This window comes from Carlito syrichta, unplaced genomic scaffold (assembly GCF_000164805.1).
Source record: "Carlito syrichta isolate Samal-C Ts95f unplaced genomic scaffold, Tarsius_syrichta-2.0.1 Scaffold302396, whole genome shotgun sequence".
Classification (NCBI taxonomy): Eukaryota; Metazoa; Chordata; class Mammalia; order Primates; family Tarsiidae; genus Carlito; species Carlito syrichta.
In genome coordinates this window covers 92,737-110,554 of record NW_007246492.1, presented here as the reverse complement: position 1 = coordinate 110,554, position 17,818 = coordinate 92,737, and the positions used below count along the sequence as shown (strand labels likewise).

General features: G+C 38.1%; 1 protein-coding gene across 1 annotated transcript in view; it reads left to right on the top strand.

Moving 5' to 3' along the window:
• FDX1 (ferredoxin 1) overlaps positions 1-8,598 on the top strand; it is a 36,366-nt gene extending 27,768 nt beyond the window's left edge. The window contains exons 3-4 of the mRNA XM_008056558.1: positions 2,720-2,849; positions 8,245-8,598. Of these exons, the coding sequence (XP_008054749.1) occupies positions 2,720-2,849; positions 8,245-8,359 (245 nt within the window). The 3' untranslated portion in view covers positions 8,360-8,598. The remainder of the gene's footprint in view (positions 1-2,719; positions 2,850-8,244) is intronic.
• Positions 8,599-17,818: the final 9,220 nt, after the last annotated feature.

Here is a 17,818-nt window from a genome sequence, read left to right as displayed (position 1 = left end):
TACCCCACAAAACTATAATAAAAATACTGATTAATTATTAAAAAAAAAAAAAATAGTCTCTTGTTCTTTTCACAGTTTTAGGCTCTTCTTATTCCCAAATATTTACCTTATTTCTGCAGGACTTTTTTTGCTCCTGAATACCTTCTTCAGATACATGTCTCTACTATTCTCTAATTTTTAAAAAAAATAAAACATATAGGTTAAATCTCAAACTCCAAAAAACTACCCATCTGTCTCCTTATGGAATTTTATAGGGTTGACTGTTTCTTCTAAGTTCTGCCCATGGTGAGTTGTAAATCCTGGCTGCAGATTTGGGTCTGTGGCGATGCTTGTAACACAGTCTGACCATTAGGCCTCCACTGTGGCCCTCCACTGTGTTGGCCCTCTCACATGGACTGGGTTGATTGCATTTTGAGTCTTATAGTTTCTGTTAGATTTGAACTTCTTGCTATCCCAAAGAATAAGAAAAAGGATAATTTGTGGTAGAAAAAGTTTGAAAGAGACCATAAAATAAGGAAAGCTCATGAACGTGGCACATTCATTTAAAGAATAAATATGGGACTAGAACGTATAAGAGGAAGTTAGGCACCAAAAGTTAATCTTCCATGTATTTTCTACATTTTTCAAATTTCTTATTGGAATACTCTCTTCAGCTCTGAGGTTGACATCTTAAGCAAGATGTGGAAACGATTGCCAAGTCTCCTGGGAAAGGCAATACCAATTATTAGAGAATAAAATAAGACCTTTAGGAGAGAAAAGGAATTTAAAGCCCATGGAGACCTGGGACTTGGGGTAACTCTTTCAACTGGCTAATGGTACAAAAAGGAATGGCCTTAGTTTTTTAGGAGGATTTTATTGGCGTATGAACCTTTTCTCTCCACTTAATATGTAAAGCAACTTACATTTATTTACGGTAAGAACTCTGTTATTTGTCTTCAGCCTTGTCACTTGGTTGAAGCCATAGCTCGTCTCCGACTAGTATTATGACTTGAGTCCATTTCTTTTACCTCTTGGGTTTAATTCCTCTTATGTTTAAAAAGAAAGTTGAATTACGCAAAGGTTTCTGATAACTTCCAACTAATAATGAGTACCAGCACTAGCTAGTGCCAGTACATATATTCATGTATATTAAGTACACGCTCACATGTAATTCTTGCAACGACCATGTGAAGTTGGAGCAGTTACTGCTGGGGCTTAGAGGGTAAATGCCTGAGGGGATGCGGTGAGTAAAGAGCAGCTGCGGCTGGAGGGAGGGAGTCCAACTCCCAAGCTCATGCTCTAAGCCCTGGACTTCACCATGTGGGTTCTCTCCTGTGTCATCCTGTTGCTGCTGTGAATTGGATTGGATAAAAATGAACATTCAGGGAAACCTCTTTTTTTTGTTTTTTGCTTTTTTAAGTAGCAAAATATAGTTAACCAGTGTTTAAATTATGAGGAAGAAACTTTTGTTAAAATGACCCATCCAGAGGAAAACGAAGATGGTTACCCGTTACTAGTAGTAGTTCTGTTGCATATTTCATGCAGTGTTTAGTGACCCAAAGATAATCTAAATCAAGCTGAAGTTATTCAGAGGACTCAGCAGTTTTTAAAGTTGTACAGTGGTTTTAAAAAATTGTTTACAGTAAAAAAGCAAAATAATTATTTTTAAAGTTGTATTAATCCAGAAAGCGATTCTGCAAGACTCTTGTGTTGTCAGATCCTCACCCCTCCAGTACTAATGTGTTCTCGACACTGTGTTTCGAGAAAAGCCCACCCGGCCAGAGGGGTAGGATTGGGAACTGTCAGGGAAGAAAAGCGTGAAGGACCTGGGTATGTTCAGCCAGGCGAAGGAGGAGCAATCTCAAATATAAGAAAAGCTGTTGTTTGGATGAACAACTCCCCTGGACAGTGTTGGACTAGTGGAAGTTTGAGTGACAGGCCAGCGCAGCTGAGGCCAGCCGAGGGCTGCATCGGCTGACTTCTGCTGTCAGGTTTCTTGGTCTGGAGATTTTCCAGCAAAGACTGGTGACCCTGGGAAAGGGATGTTGTGGAGCGTGTTCTACCCTGGCTTGACTGAATGAGGTGACTTTTTTCCTTTTCACAGTGCCTGGCACATAATAGGTACTCAATAAACCACTGTTAAATTAAACTTGAAAAAATGAAACAGGAGAAGTATTCTTACCTAATTGTTTAAAACTTAGGCAACTCTTAAAATGATGTGTTTGAGTCTGTTCAGACTACAAGGAGAGACTGAGAAGGAAGAACATTCAAGCTAATTTAGGTATAGGGTTGGCTGCTTTCTGTTTCCTCTTACATGCCACAGGTCTTTGTAAACTGTGTCAAACTCTCTGGGAAAAGGCAAATAACTTGAATAGCTATCATATAAATTATTACATGTAAGTTTTAAAATGCATCCCTTTTTATATGCACGCATGTCTCAGCTTATTAACTTGTAAGCTCTTTGTCATTAGGACTGTATATTTTCATAGTGTCCTTTCACGGCACCAAGCCAGACCTTTGTGAAATAACATGTGAGTGATTTCAAACTGGTGTGTGTGTGTGCATGCGCCCACCCACGTGCACAGGGGTGTTGCCCCCAATTTTCATTATTATTCAGAAATGAAGTCCTTTCATTTATGTATCTAATGCCAATCTTGAAATGTAGAAATATTTAATGAGCCAGGTGTAAATTGTGTTCGATGCAGAGGGGAGTTTGTTGAGTGTTTGTTGCTTTTGGTAGGTGCGTGTGAGGGAACCTTGGCTTGCTCTACCTGCCATCTCATCTTTGAGGAGCATGTATTTGAGAAGTTAGACCCCATCACTGATGAGGAGAATGATATGCTTGATCTGGCCTATGGACTCACAGACCGGTAAGATTTTTGTACTCTGGCAGTTGTACTAATAATCTGGGAAGGTCGTTTTTTGTTTTTTGTTTTTAATTACTTTGTGTCTATTTAAGACCAGACTCATGAATGTATAGTGTTCTCCTAGCTTAGATAACAGCCACAAATTTTAAATGCCAGATATGTGGCATTCGCCTTTGTTTTCTTTATTCTGCAGTTTAGCCCTTATGAAAACATTCCTTTTTACAAAAGTAAAAAAAAAAAAAAATTGGAATTATAAGTTCTAGATCCTAATAAATCTTCTTTGGTCTATCTTTATTCTGAGAATTAATATTTATCATAATTTAATGGGATAGGATTAAATTTAATGCTTTTTATAGTATTCTTGAAGGACAGACTTGATAATTGAACAAAATTATTACCTATTTGAGAGAAGAGAATTTTTAAAGAAATAATGTATAATAGTAATTATGTTAAAATGAAGTTCTTTTTCTAAGTGTACATTAAAGTAAATTAATCAGAGCTTATTGTTACTAATGAATAGGTGGAATTACTCTTAAAAGTGGTAACATTTATAGTAGCACGTGATGTCAAGTGATAGCTTCTTTGTAAGTTATCTATCTAGTCTTTTGGTTGGGATAAAGGAAGGTAGCTAGTTGATTTATTGTTTCAAGGAGTAGATAATATGTATGCATGTCTCAGCTTATTAACTTATGAGCTCTTTGATACTGGGACTGTATATTTTCATAGTGTCCTTATTACTTAATTAGGTTTATTTCTTAATTAGAGTTGACTTTGTTTAACTATAATTTGGTGGTTCTAATGACATGATTTTTAAAAAATTAAAAATAATAGTAATAACAGTAGTTTTATTTTCACGCATGTTATATAATTATAATTTTGTTAGACACTTAACATAAACTACCTCACTTTACCCTCACAACATTTTTTAGACCAGATGTATTTATTTACAAATGAAGAATCACTTTGTTCCTTGTGTAGTTCATTTTCCTCTTGGTGAAGGGGATACTGGTACTCCAGCAAGAGAAATTGGGAAAATAGTATCTCTTTAGACACCAGAGCAGTGTGGGTTGTGGCTGCATTGGGCTGTCCCCTTTTCATCTTCAGGGCCACATTCTCTGTCAGCAAGGCTAAGACAGAGAATACATCCAATGACTACATTAGTTTGGCTCTGAGAATTGTGTTTTTTAATAAGAAGGTTCAATCATAGCTAACTGTTTACCTGGTTGGTTATTCAAATAAAGTTTGTAGGTGCATATACTAGATGGTACTGCAAGGGGAAAGAAGAGGAAAGGGAGTGTCACAGTCAGAAGAGATCCAGAATGGAGTGAGATACAAAAGGCCTATAGTAAATGCAGACTCATCAAGAACATCGATCATAAAATTCCTGAGTTTTAGGATTAGATAATGGAGAGCACGGAGTAACTTTTAAAGCATGTTTTTGTTTGAGATAGAATCTCACTCTGTCGCCTAGGAGTGCAGTAGTGTGATCATAGCTCACTGTAACCTCAAACTCCTGGGTCAAGTGATCCTCCCACCTCAGCCTCCCAAGTATCTGGGACTACAGGCATGCGCCATCATGCTGGGTTAGTGTTTTATTTTGTGTAGAGATGGGGTCTTGTTAAGTTGGCCAGGCTGTCTCAAACTCCTGGTGTCAAGTGATCCTCCTGAGGGTGCCCCCCCCCACCAAAGAGCTGGTATTGTAGGTGTGAGCCATGGTGCCCAACCATTTTATAGCATTTTATAGCTGGTATTCTTAAGAACTCAGAATTTTATTAGACATACTTTGTGGAGAAAGAGTATAATGTGTTTCACAGGTAGCATTTACAAAACACTTTGACATATTGGGAATGGAAAGAATTTTGTTCAAAGCTAGTAACCACATGTAAACTCCTATTTTTAGGGTATCATAAGGTTCCAGAACAAAGAAATAGGGAAATTCAGTTTTTAGTTCATACACTTACTTTACTTTATGGTTAAGTGCTATGTAAATGTTTTAAATTTTTAACAGAAAACACTATTGTTTTCAAGTTTATTATTGAATGTGCTTATCCTTGATTGTTGATGGATTGATGATACATGGACAGCTTCATAGGGTTTTTTTGTTTTGCTTTGTTTTAAGTCAGGGTCTCACTCTGTCACCCAGGGTGGAATGCAGTGGGGTGATCAAATCTCAGTGCAGCCTCGATCTTCTGGGCTCAAACACTCTTCCCACTTCAGTCTCCTGAGTAGCTGGGACTAGAGGCACACCCCACTACACTTGGCTAATATATATATATATTTTTACAAGGTCTTGCTGTGTTGCCCAGGCTGGTCTCCAACTCCTGGCTCAAGTGATTCTCCTGCTTTGGCCTCCCAAAGTGCTGGGATTACAGGCATGAACCACCATGCCCAGCTTTCATATGTGTTTTGTTTGTTTGTTTTTAATAAACTGGTTACCAGTCTCCTTTCCCACATTAGAACAGGGGCCTTGTTTTAGTTTTTCATTGTGTCTTCAGTGTCTGATTCACAGCAGTGGTCACCAACTGTTTGTGGAATGAATAGTTGATGGAAAAGGAGATTCAGAAATTATCTGTGAATCTACACTGAAGGATTGTCATTGCTCCCTGCCACTAGCTTCCATGAATAATCTGTTCAGAGCCCTCAGACTCCTTATCTGTAAGATGAGGCTAGTAGTAGTACCTACCTCATGGGGTTTCTGTGTGAATAAATATACTTAATAAATATAAATATAATTAATGAATAAATATACTTGAAGATCTTAGAACAGTGCCTGGGGGAGAAAGCGTTCACTAAATGGTAAGTTAGCATTATAACTATAGTCATATCACCTTATGTGTTGGGAATTTACCCTAATGCCTAGGCACTTAAATATTATTTCTAACCTTCAGGGTTAGGTGGTGTCATCACCATTTTGTAGGTAGGAAAACGAGGTTTCATTATCACCAGTTTGCTCAAGGCCACACAGCTTGTGGGTGACAGAACCCTGATTTAAATCCAGTTGTGTTGAGCTCCAAAGCCCCTGGTCTTTCCCTATTTCAAGCTGCTTCTCTAAATGGAAAACCAGACCTTAGCAGGAGAGTAAACACAATACCCAGTATGTTTTCACTGTCAGGTGTGTGGCAAGAGTGACCAGAGAATCTGTCTTTCAGGTTCACATGAGTGCCAGGATTTTGTGGGACTAACAGTATGAAATCAAGGGGACCTTGCTGTCTGTCTGCTTCTCTAGAGATAAAAGACACTGTTTATTCCATACTAGGTGGATCCTGGAGCCAGAGACCTTTAAGAAGGTAGAGGAAGTAGGAGAGTGAGAAAACAGCCACAGAGCGCCGCTGCCTTATCTCCCAGAGCGAGCCGGGGTGCTCTGTGCTGCCTTTCTCTGTGTTCCCACAGACTTCTTGTGTTTTGTGTCACCATACTTTTTGTTGATAATTGTTTCCATCTCTGTTTTCCTTACTAAAGTAACAGCACTTTGAAGACGAGCATTATTATACTATCTTTACATGAACACCAAGAGTAACCAGTAGTCTCTCTAGGATTCTGCGATCCTGACTGTCCAATTGGCTTGCCACCTTTTCTCTTACAGAGCTAAATGCATAATTGAGTATTGCCAAGGCTGTTTCTCATTCTACACCTGAAGACCTCTTGGTAGAGGAGATTTCTTTCTATCTGTAATCAGTGTTTCTCATGAATAAGTATTCTCCTTTCCTCTAAAACTTCCTCATGGTTCTTGTTCCTCACGAGTAAATATGTAAGCTCCTTAATTGGTATTCGTAGCTGTCTTTGGCGCTGGCTGTCTTTCCAGCCCATCATTCTCCTTGTCCTTGTCAATGCTGTGTAGCAGCTATGCTGAAACACTCATCTTGCCTTAAGTGTGCCTTAAACTCCCTGCATTCTGTTTCCTTGGCCTCAAACATTTTTCTCCTTTGTCTTTTACTAACTAGTAAATTCCACCCATCTTCCAACACATTCTGGACACCATCTTCCCTGGCCAGAAGTAAGTGCTTTCTCTTCAGACCTCTCAGAGTCATTTGGCTTTTTCTCTCTCTGGCATTTGTCACAATCTCACATATTAATTATCTGTGAATGTGTCTCATGGCTTCTATTTGATTAAAAGTTCACTCATTAATGCTGGCATTAATAGCGTATCTTCACAGTAGTCCTATGAGGAACTCTCTTATCCATCTTGAGGATTAAGTTAGGAAACTAATGTTTGGTGAGGATAGGTGAGATAAGTAAGTTGCCTGTGAGCATGTTATATTAAGTGCTCGATTCCAGACCACTGGTATATTTGGCTCCATCCTATCTCCCTGTTGCATCCCTGCTGCCCAGCGCATGTTCAATAAGAAGGCATTGAGTTGAGTTGCTCTTCTCTGTATATGCACTGACATTTAGTGCTGTATGAAAGCCAGACCTGCATATCACATTTCATCAAATTGAAGACGACTTGATTGTAAGATTAACATTTTTTATGGGCCACTAAGAGAAAGTGCTGCTATTTAAAATATAGCACATTATCTTAGTACAATGTATTTTTATGTGTATTGAGTTATAACAGACTTATCTAGATATGGATTTGAATTATATATCACTGTTAAGAATGGAAAATGTAAATAAAATTGGTAGTAATTCTGCAAAAAAAGAAGGAAATGAAATAGACATTCTTAAAATGACAAATATTTGCTAATGTCTAGTTTATGCCCTGCAGTGTTTCTGTATTCTTCTTAATTTTTATTTTGTAGACTTTTGGGACTTATTCTGAAAGGTAGTTAAGTTTAACACGTGGTATTAACAGACTTCCCGTAACTAAGTTGAAGAGACCCCATGTGAATACTGTAACCAGATTTGTAGCTAGGACATGACCACTAGCTGACAGTGTAGCAGGGATTGTAAGATGCCATTGATGTTAAGATGCTTTTTGATTTTCAAAGATGGCAAAAATGTGCGGAAAATGTGCTCTTATAATTGATGACTCAAGTCTATGTATTCCAAAGTCTTTTATAGTCTGTATTGTTTTAATTATCTGGGAATTGATTAATCATTTTCTTGATTTTGCTAATAATAACCTCAGTTCTTTTTTCAACCATTGTGCCTTTTGATTATTTCACCACTTGTCAGCTATTTTACCAAAAAGTAGTCCAGTGAAACAATGAGTAGATTATAGGAACTGAAGGCTGGAATGAAGCCTCAGCACATCAGGTTTACTGTTTTCAGATTTGCCTTCTGGTCCCCCCAGTTGATAGGGCTGGCTATATCTGTTTTGACTTAACGGAAATGTAAGAGGTTAAAAAATTCCCTGACTGCTTTGGGTAAGGAAATATAAAAATATCTTAAACAGTGAATTGCCTTGTGAATAGTAAGTGCCTAATACTAAATGATTCCTCCCCTCTTTTTTATACAGATCACGGTTGGGCTGCCAAATCTGTTTGACAAAATCTATGGACAATATGACTGTTCGAGTACCTGAAACAGTGGCAGATGCCAGGCAATCCCTTGATATAGGCAAGACCTCCTAAGCTACAACAAATAGGAATATTTTCATGAAATTCTACCTATTTTTATAATTATTATTTCTTGATATAATTAAATGAGAACATGGATGAATGGACTTATTATTATGACTAGCTTTACTATTTTAATTCACCTTGTATAACCACTGAATTTTGTAGTTCTGAAAGTATGCCATTTTAATTTTGGTTAAATTATAAAAAATGCCAATCAAATATTAAAAAATAGTTAATATGAGAAAACCTTACATAGTTTACCTTATGTTTGTTTAGCGACATTAGCAAAATGTTTTCACATAATTTTTTGTATACCTGGAAGGCAGGTTGGAAAAAAAAAAAGGTAGTATTATCCCTGTGTGATGTGGGTGAAACCAGAGATCTAAATTGTCATATTTTGGGCCATACAACTCATTAGAACACCTATACTTAAACCTGCATCTTGTTACTGTAAGTTTTATGTTCAGACTGAACTTGGAGAAATTATGACTATCTTATTTATAGCAGTAATTAAACCTGAATATGTGTGGGCAAAAATAGTTACTTGTTCAGTGAACTGCTTCGAAAAGAGTTATAAATCTTATAAATAAATACTTCAAAAGAGTTATTAATCTTATAAATAAATACTTCAAAATTGTGGGTGATTCATTGAGAGGTGTAAGTCTGAACACAGGCATTATAACTCTGCCAAAGAATTTGATCTCTGTTTTGACAAAACAAAAAGAGTAAACTAAAACTAGATGCCTTTATTATTTTGTGTTCCAAGCAGAATGGTCTACTTTTGTATCTGTTAAAGATAATGCTGATTTACAGATCTCTGCCTATACCAGAATGGAAATCTTATGAGTTAGGTTTCTCCACCCTGAGCAGTAGTAGGAGGGACGGAATGAGCCAGCTGACGTGCAGCCCAGGCCCAGGGGCTCCATTCTTTTACCTAGGGGTGGAGCCACTGGATGACCAGCTTGTAGGCAGCGCACATCGCGTGTCAGTCGCTGAAAGGAGGGAATGGTCTGAGCACCACAGGTGACCAGTTATATGTGGAAGACATTGGTGTCCTTATCTTTACTATAAATAAATTCATAAAAGCGAACAAAGGGGTACACCGTATAACCTTTGGAAATACCATAAAGCATCAGTCAACTTGGACTAAAGCAGAACAAATCAGTGAAAAAAAAAAAGTGAATTATAAGACAATTGAGTTAGCCTCATGACCACCATTGCAGTTTGATCATTTGTATAAATACTTGTCAAGTACAATGCTTGATGTTCAACATTGTGTTATGCCCATTGGGGACACAGAGATGAGCAAAACAAGGAATGTTCTCAAGGAACTCACCTTTTACTAGAAAAAGATAAAACATGTGTCCACAAATAACATGCTTGAACTAAACTGACCAGTTCTACAGAACAGGATTTTAAACTAATTAGTATGTAAAAAGTGATTAGGAAGAACTTGAGGCATCTAGTTTTCATCTGTTAATAACCATTGAATGCCTTCTGTATGGAGAGTGCTTGTCTTTGTTTTCTGTTTTTATAACAGAATATCATAGACTGGGTACTTTATAAAGAAAGGAGAGTTATTTGGGTCTTGGTTCTGGAGGCTGGGGAGTCCAAGAGCATGGTGCTGGCATCTGATTGGCATCTGGGGGGTGGGCCTTATTGCTGCATCATAGCATGATGGATGGACAAAAGAGTGCACATGTGAGTGAGAGAGCAAATGGGGGCTGAACTTGCCAGTGGCCTGCTCCTGAGGTGGCTAACCCTCTTCCAAGACAGTGGCATTAATCCGTTCGTAAGAACAGAGCCCTCATGACCAGATCACTCTTAAGGCCCTACCTTTTAATACCATTACATTGGCAGTTAAATTTTAACTTGAATTTTGGAGGGGACATTCAATTCATAACAGTGCTATACTTCTAAAGCATTTCTAAGCCAATTTATTTTCTTAACTGGCTTCAGTATTCTTGTGTGGATTGCCTGAACTCTCCTTTCCAAAGCTACTTAAATGATGATATTCAATGAAAGCACTCTAATTCAGAGTCTACATTGTCTTAGATTTCAAATTAGAAAAGTTCAGATTATTAAGTCTTATTAAATGTATTAAATGGAAGCTATAATCTATGATTTGGTTTGTATAAAGGTTATTTTTCCATTTTGAAAAAATTCTTTCATAGTTGATGTCTGTGTTCTGGGTAAATGTATTGGTTTATCTATTGCTGCAAAACAAATTGCCCCCAAACTTAATGGTTTAAAATAACAATAACCTTTTATTATTTCAGACAGTTTCTATGGGTCAGGAATTCAGAGAGTACAGAACAGGGATGGCTTATCTCTGCTCCACAGCGTCTGGTGTCTGAGCTAGGAGCCTCAAAGGCCAGATCCTGGAATCACCTGCAGGCTCGTCCCTCATATGACTGGCAACTATTGGAGAGTATATTGACTAGAATACCCACATGGGGTCTCTCTATGTGGCCAAGACTTCCTCACTACTTGGCTGGGTTCTAAGTGCCCTGAAAGAGGGTATGCATGCTAGCCAGAAGCTGTATCCCTTTTGTGACCCAGTTGTGGAAATTATTCCATTATTTGCAGGGAAGGGCATCAGAATTTGCAGATATCCCAGTAACCATTAACTTGCCCTTTATTTCTTGTGAATATTGGCTTTTTAACTAACAGTGTTCTAAGCTTCTTAAGAGGAACTCATTTTCCCTCTTATTAAAGTTTCCTGTGCCTTCGTTATCATGATGCCTCCATTGTTATATTTTGTAACTTCCAACGTTTTCGTTCTTGACTGTTGATTTAAATGAAAGGGAAAAATGGTGGGCTCCTTTTCAGTACTATGTAATTTTAGTTTACCTTTCATAGTCATTTTGCCATCAAGAAAGGCATCTTCCTTTGGTACAGTACTCTATATAATTGTTGGTTATGTGTTAATATTGTGTTTGTTTTTCACAGATAAAACCAAACTGTAATTACTTAAGTAATCCAGAACCACTGAATTAGTTCTTAAGTGAAACATTCTAAGGATTTCTAAAAACTGCTTTTCACTGAAAATACTAATTTTTCTGTCTCAAAGGAATGGCTTTGCTATTTTCTTACTTGCTATTAAATATCACATGATCATCCATGTGGTCTCTATAATGGTCATTCAGCTGTTATTAGAACATATTTCACTTGAGAAGTTGTTTTCTTTTTAAAAAATTTTTATTATAAAGATTTGGAGTACAATTCAGGGTTAGGTATATAAACATTGATCATGCAAGTACTCTTGTTGATGAGGTATACCCCTCCCTCCCCTAGCAGTTTGAAAAGTTGTTTTCTAAGGGAGGCTTACTAGACTATGTTTTCCTATCTTTTCTTTTTCTTCTTTTTTGCAACTCTTTTAATTACTTTTCCTTCCTTAAACTAGCTGAAATTTTGTGGTAAACCACATTTTGAATTCGAAATTGTTAGATGAATTTCTTATTTATAGGGTAACTTATTGTTGTGTAAATTTTTAAAAAAATAGAAATAACATACTGTATTTTACATTACTAAAAATAGTATACAAAACTTCATAAAGTGTAAACATAGTAAGACATTCAAATAAACTTTGCTCTTAGAAAAATACTGAAAAATAGAAATATGATCTTAGTTAAGCAATGACAGAATTCCTTTAATGTGTCAGTACATCACATGATACCAAGTTATTTTTATCAGATTTTTTCTAAGTTTCTAGAAACTGAAAAATTAGAAAACCAGCTGGTAGGAGGAAGGCATGGTCACTAGCAAGCACAAATAAATGTGGCTCTCACAGAACAGGAATAGGGGGTTAGAAGATAATTTAAACTTTCCAGAAGTAACTTCTAAGAGTTGATGGGAAAGATCTTCACTGTGAGAGGTGTCACTCCTGTAGTAACTGTTAGTAATAAACTGTTGACTAGATGTTTCAGTCCTGTTTTGATTCCCTTTTGCCTGTTGTCTCTTAAGGTATTATTTGTCATTTGATTTTTAGACTTGAATTGATAATACTACGAAACTGAGCTGAGCCTTTTGCCTTTCTGGTTCTCCTTGCGTTTCCTAACCTTTTCTGAAATCGTCAGCACTTGGCTTGGTTTTCCTTAGTTGTCTTTATCACTCTCTTACCTGTCTGTCCTTCTCTTCTGCCTCCAACCGCCCTGTAGAGCAGTGGACTCCAACCTTTTTGGTCTTGGGGTCTGGCTTTGTGGAAGACAGTTTTTCCAAAGTTGGTGGCGGGGGAGTCATCAGGTATTAGAGTCTCCTATAGATCCCTCACATGCGTAGTTCACAATAGGGTCTGTACTCCTATGAGAATCTAATACCACAGCTGATGTGACAGCAGACAGAGCACCACTGGCCTTCTGTGCGGCCAGGTGGGGACCCTGCTGTAGAACATCTACTACATATAGCAGTTAGCACTGATAACTTCAGCATTTTCCCCGGATAAAATAGCACTGACTCTTTAAGAATGGGCCTGGATTATTTTTTTGTTTTTGTTTTTTTGAGTCGGAATCTCACTCTTTCGCCCAGGCTGGAGTGCAGTGACACACTCACAGCCACTGCAGTCTCGACTTGCTGGGCTCCAGCAATCCTTCCACCTCAGCTTTCCAAGGCTTATTTTTTGATTTATTGTAGAGACGAGGTCTCACCAAGTTGCCCAGGCTGGTCTTGGACCCCTGACCTCAGGCAATCCTCTCGCCCAGCCTACTGGATTGTTTTTAATTTTGTAACTGCGATGTCTGCCACAGCTTTTAGCCCAAAGTAGGTATATAATTAGTGTTTGAATTAAAGCATGGTATTACAAGGAATAAGCTTCTATCTTTTGGCTCTGAGGCAGTCACCTGTTTATGGATGGGACTACATGAGGTCGATACAGGCCAATATACTAAGCCTGCATCCTAATTCTAACTTAACACAAGTCAGGACATGTAGAAGTGTTTTCTTGAGAGATAATTTCCACCGTATTGAAAAGGACTGTTCAATTTATCAGCTTCTTTTTTTTTTTTTAACGTAACTTGGATGAAACAGCTTTTGAATGAGCTGAACGTAGGCCCTTCTGCCAAATTTTTATTTTTTTGAGTTGGGGTCTCACCCTGTCGCCCAGGCTGGAGTACAGTGGCACAATCAAAGCCACCACAGCCATGACCTCCTAGGTGTCTCAAAGTGCTGAGATTACAGGAGGGAGTCACCAAGCCTGCTCCCCCCTCCCCTTTTTTTTCTTTTGAGTTGGAGTTTCACTGTCACCCAGGCTGGAGTGCAGTGGCACACTCACGACCACCGCAGCCTCGACCTGCTGGGCTCAGGTGATCCTTCTGCCTCAGCCTTCCAAGTAGCTCCCACAGGTGCACACCACCATGTCTGCCTAATTTTTTGATTTATTGTAGCGATGAGGTCTCGCCAAGTTACCTAGGATGGTCTCGAACCCCTGGGCTCAGGCAGTCATCTTACCTCTGCCTCCCAAAGTGCTGGGATTATAGGCATGAGCCACCATGTCTGGCACCCTTCTTTTTAAAATAGAGTTTTATTTCTTATCTGAACTCCAAAGATTGAATGATCTTCAGAGAGAGAACAGTGTAAACTTTGCTGTATGTTAGGGGAAAGCATTGGATTTAATATTTGAAGACTTAGGTATTGTTTTAAAATGATCTAAAACTTGGAAGTGAACTGTATGTCTCTTCAAGGCTATGCTTAGAGGATTGTTTAATAGGGCCACCTAGGGATCATCTGACGTAGGACAGAGGATTGGTAACCTGGATCCAATGCAGCCTACCGCCTGTTTTTGTTGTTGTTAAATTAAGTTTTTTGGGGAACACTTAATGCTCATTCATTACTTACTGCCAGTAGTTGCTTTTATACTACAGCCACAAAGTTGAGTCATTGTGACAGAGACCATACGGCCTGTAAAGCTTAAAATATTTGCTGTCTGCCCCTGTGCAGAAAAGATTTGCTGATCCCTGATCTAGGGGAAAGTAACTTTGATTTACTGTGTACTATTGATTAGTACTCGAAGCCTCTAAAATTAGATGTTAACTTAGAATTGGTAAGTTGTAAAAGATTTCTGTTTGGTAGAAAAGGTAACTCCAAGAATTAGGGTTTTCTTGCCTTGTAGGGCGTTATCCAGTTTTGTACCTATCTTTGCAGTCACTATAGCATCTTTTTCCCACTGACTGTGTATATCAGTTTCCCATGTCATTCTTTGGATCAGCTTTGTCATTCTTTAGGTCTCCTTATTAATTAGTTAAGTCGATCTTAGGCACATGTTTACTGTGTATTTGTCTGAAGTGTATACTTTAACCACATCAAGATGGGACTATCTCCCCCAAAAGATGGGTTTTCACTGAGGCTGCAAAAGAGCTCCAAGACTGTGCATGATTACTGTTCAGAAGGAACTCGCCAGTTGGTTCCCTTATTAATGAGTTAAGTCAATCTTAGACACACGCTCCCTGTGTATTTGTATGAGACTCTTTGTCTTATGGAGGATTATACAATCTCTCTTTGAGGCCTGGCAGTGCCTCTTAAATGATTCACTGTGAAGTAGTCATTTAACCCTATTGGGTCTCAGGCAGCTTCTCTGCCAAGTAGAGATAATTATACCCAGTATCAGCCAAATTATTCTCTCAAGCCATATAAGAATGTCCACTGGACATCAACATAGTTTTGAAATTAGGTTGAGATGTTATGTGTATGAAACACTTTTTAAAAAAATTTGAGAAGACTTTCATATGGATAGAAAATTGAATTCAATAAGAGGCCTCAGTATTCTAAAATTTTATGCAACTACTAAGAGTGTCAAGTACATACAAAAAAAAAAAAGTCATAGAAATAAAACTCCTGGACACGTCTGAAGATTTTAACAAGTACAGCAAATAGATTAATAGAATATATAGAGATGAAACAATAAGAAAGAATATATAGAGATAGCCTAATACACAATCAACAAACATGTCCTGTAGAATACTAAACTGAATAACTGCAAACACTTTTGTTATCTACAAAGCACTACAGATTGTTAGATATTACCTTGTCAAAATCAAAATCTAAAGTTATAGGCAAAAGCCTGTTAAGTGTGATTGCAAATGGAGACTTGATCTTCAAATTCTGCATTCAGAACAGTTATTTTTAAACAGCAAATGTATAAAGGGATTACCTTTAGCCTAACTACTCATATGGGTGAACTGAACGTTGAAGTACTTTATTGTAACATGTTAGAGAAATAGTTTACTGATAACCACACATATTAAATCTTTAAGAAATAGTGATGAGTTGGAAATTTCTAGGCTATAATAATTAGAAAAGGGAGCAAATGACAATACAGCTGTGTATTGTTTGGACGTGGCCTGGAAATAATTCATTGCCGAAAGAAAAAGTAAGGAGTGAAACTTTCAATAAAACTTTTAAAAAGGAAGTCCTTGTGGCTGAAAATGGAAACAAACTGTTTACTTTTAGAGCAACATCAGTTCTGTAAACTACAGTTCCTTGTAATATTCCAAAACAAATTGCCATATGGGAACCTGTTTGAAAGGGATAATAACTCTCTACTCTGCTCCCAGCCATAAATCAAAACATAAGAATCTAAACACATTTGTAAAATTGAGCTCAAAAAAGTTTTTTTACAATTTCTTGACAGTTCAGTTTAATTTTTTGAAGTATGCTCATTGGGGGGTAGATCTTTATGATAGATCATTCTTTGAGCACAAGTGAATACACTTTGGGGATAGTTTTAATAATCCCAGAAGGGTTCTATCTAATATTCCAGGGGAAGTAGCAGCTCAGTAGAAAGAGGTATGTCCTGTACGACCAAGTCAAATTGCCAAAAAATGTTCTCACCTATATAGTAACAAAGTGATATGGTCTACCTAAGATCAGATTTGAATTACAAAATCAAAAGTGACAATTCCTGTCACTTTTTTTGAAGTTCGATCTTGTTTATTCATTTTTATATACCAAATGCCTTGAGTACTGACATCTGGTCAGTAAATATTAGTTGAATTTCTTGAATGAATCTCCTATGAAAAGGTATACTACCTTTTTCCTCATTGTACCTCAGAAGCCTTCTGGAGTAACATAACAGGAGCTTAAGGAGGAGAAAATCTTGGGTTAGATAAGCCTTTGACTAATATGTGTGATTATGTTAAATGAGTGTGCTAAACCAAAGAAAGAAAAGCAAAAAGGTTATATCATCAAGAGCTTTGAGGTTAAAGTCTTGGCTTGGAGCACTTAATCAAAATCATGAGGAGATAAACTTTCAAGTGTTTTTAAATCGTTATTGCTCTTGCAAGAGAGTTGAACTCTTCAGGAGAACAAATTGATTATTTCTTTTGAGAAGCTGCCAGAATCTACAAAACTGAAAAAAAGCGTTCATGTACACAGCGGCACGGACACACTTTGACCCGGCACCCACCTCTTTCAGCTTCTACTTGCATGTCCTGAGGTGCACTCCAAAGTGGTTACACTTTTAGGACACAGAGGTTTCTTTTATTATAGAGGTAAAAGAGAGGGTGGCCCCAGGAAGCTAACTTTCCTGGCTTTTTCTTCCTCCACTAGGGACTAAAACATTTTGTCTAGCCATTGTGCCAGCGCTCAGGCAACTGGCTAGTTCCTTTTGTGCAGTAATCGCGCACAGTCTTGGAGTTTTTCCACAGCCTCAGTGAAACCCCATCCTTTGGGGGAAATGGCGCTACTTGATGTGGTTCAAATACACACCTCAAAGTGCACATCGTCAAGCTTAAAATCCATGCCGAGCAGCAGGATCACTGATCGCAAGGCAATAGGTTATGAAACGACCTGTTGGCATTCTTCTATCTCCATCATTACCCAACTTTTGGATGCCCCAAGTCCAATTTTGTGGATTGACTGCAACCTTCAAGCCAAAAGTTGTTTGGAGAGAGAGCAAAGGAAAAACTAAACAGGAAATAAGTAAGCCAACAGTCATCACCTAATGCAACTGCACAGAAAAGCTGAAAAATATTTTAAGTGTTTTCAAGATGTTTGTAGACATCAAAGAGCCAAACCATCTGGGCGAAGCATTCCATTACTCTTATTTCGTTTGTAGGGGCATTAATTTTGCACTGAAAAAAACTCACCCCTGCCCAAGTTAACATACTCTGCACTTAGCACCTCGTTCAAAACTCTCAAGCAAGTTAAGTTCTAGTTAGTAATAAAACTTAGACATGCGTAGCTATTAATGCTTTTTTCTTTTAAACATTTGGCCACGAGGCTTGAAAAGGAGAGGAATCCCTACCCCACTCACACTTCTTGCCGAGACATTCATTCCACTCTGGCTCTTCTGCTCTGCCCTCCCCTCTGCCTTCATGCCCTTCCCTTTGATTTATACCCAGCAGCTTATGACTTCTGCTGTGAGTTTCTCGGGTGCGCTGCCTTCCCTCTGTCTCCCTTGACCCTACTTCTTTGCCCCTTGGGTAGTGCCTGCTCTGTCCTCCTAATCCAAGGTACCTTCCCCGCCTAGCCAAATGC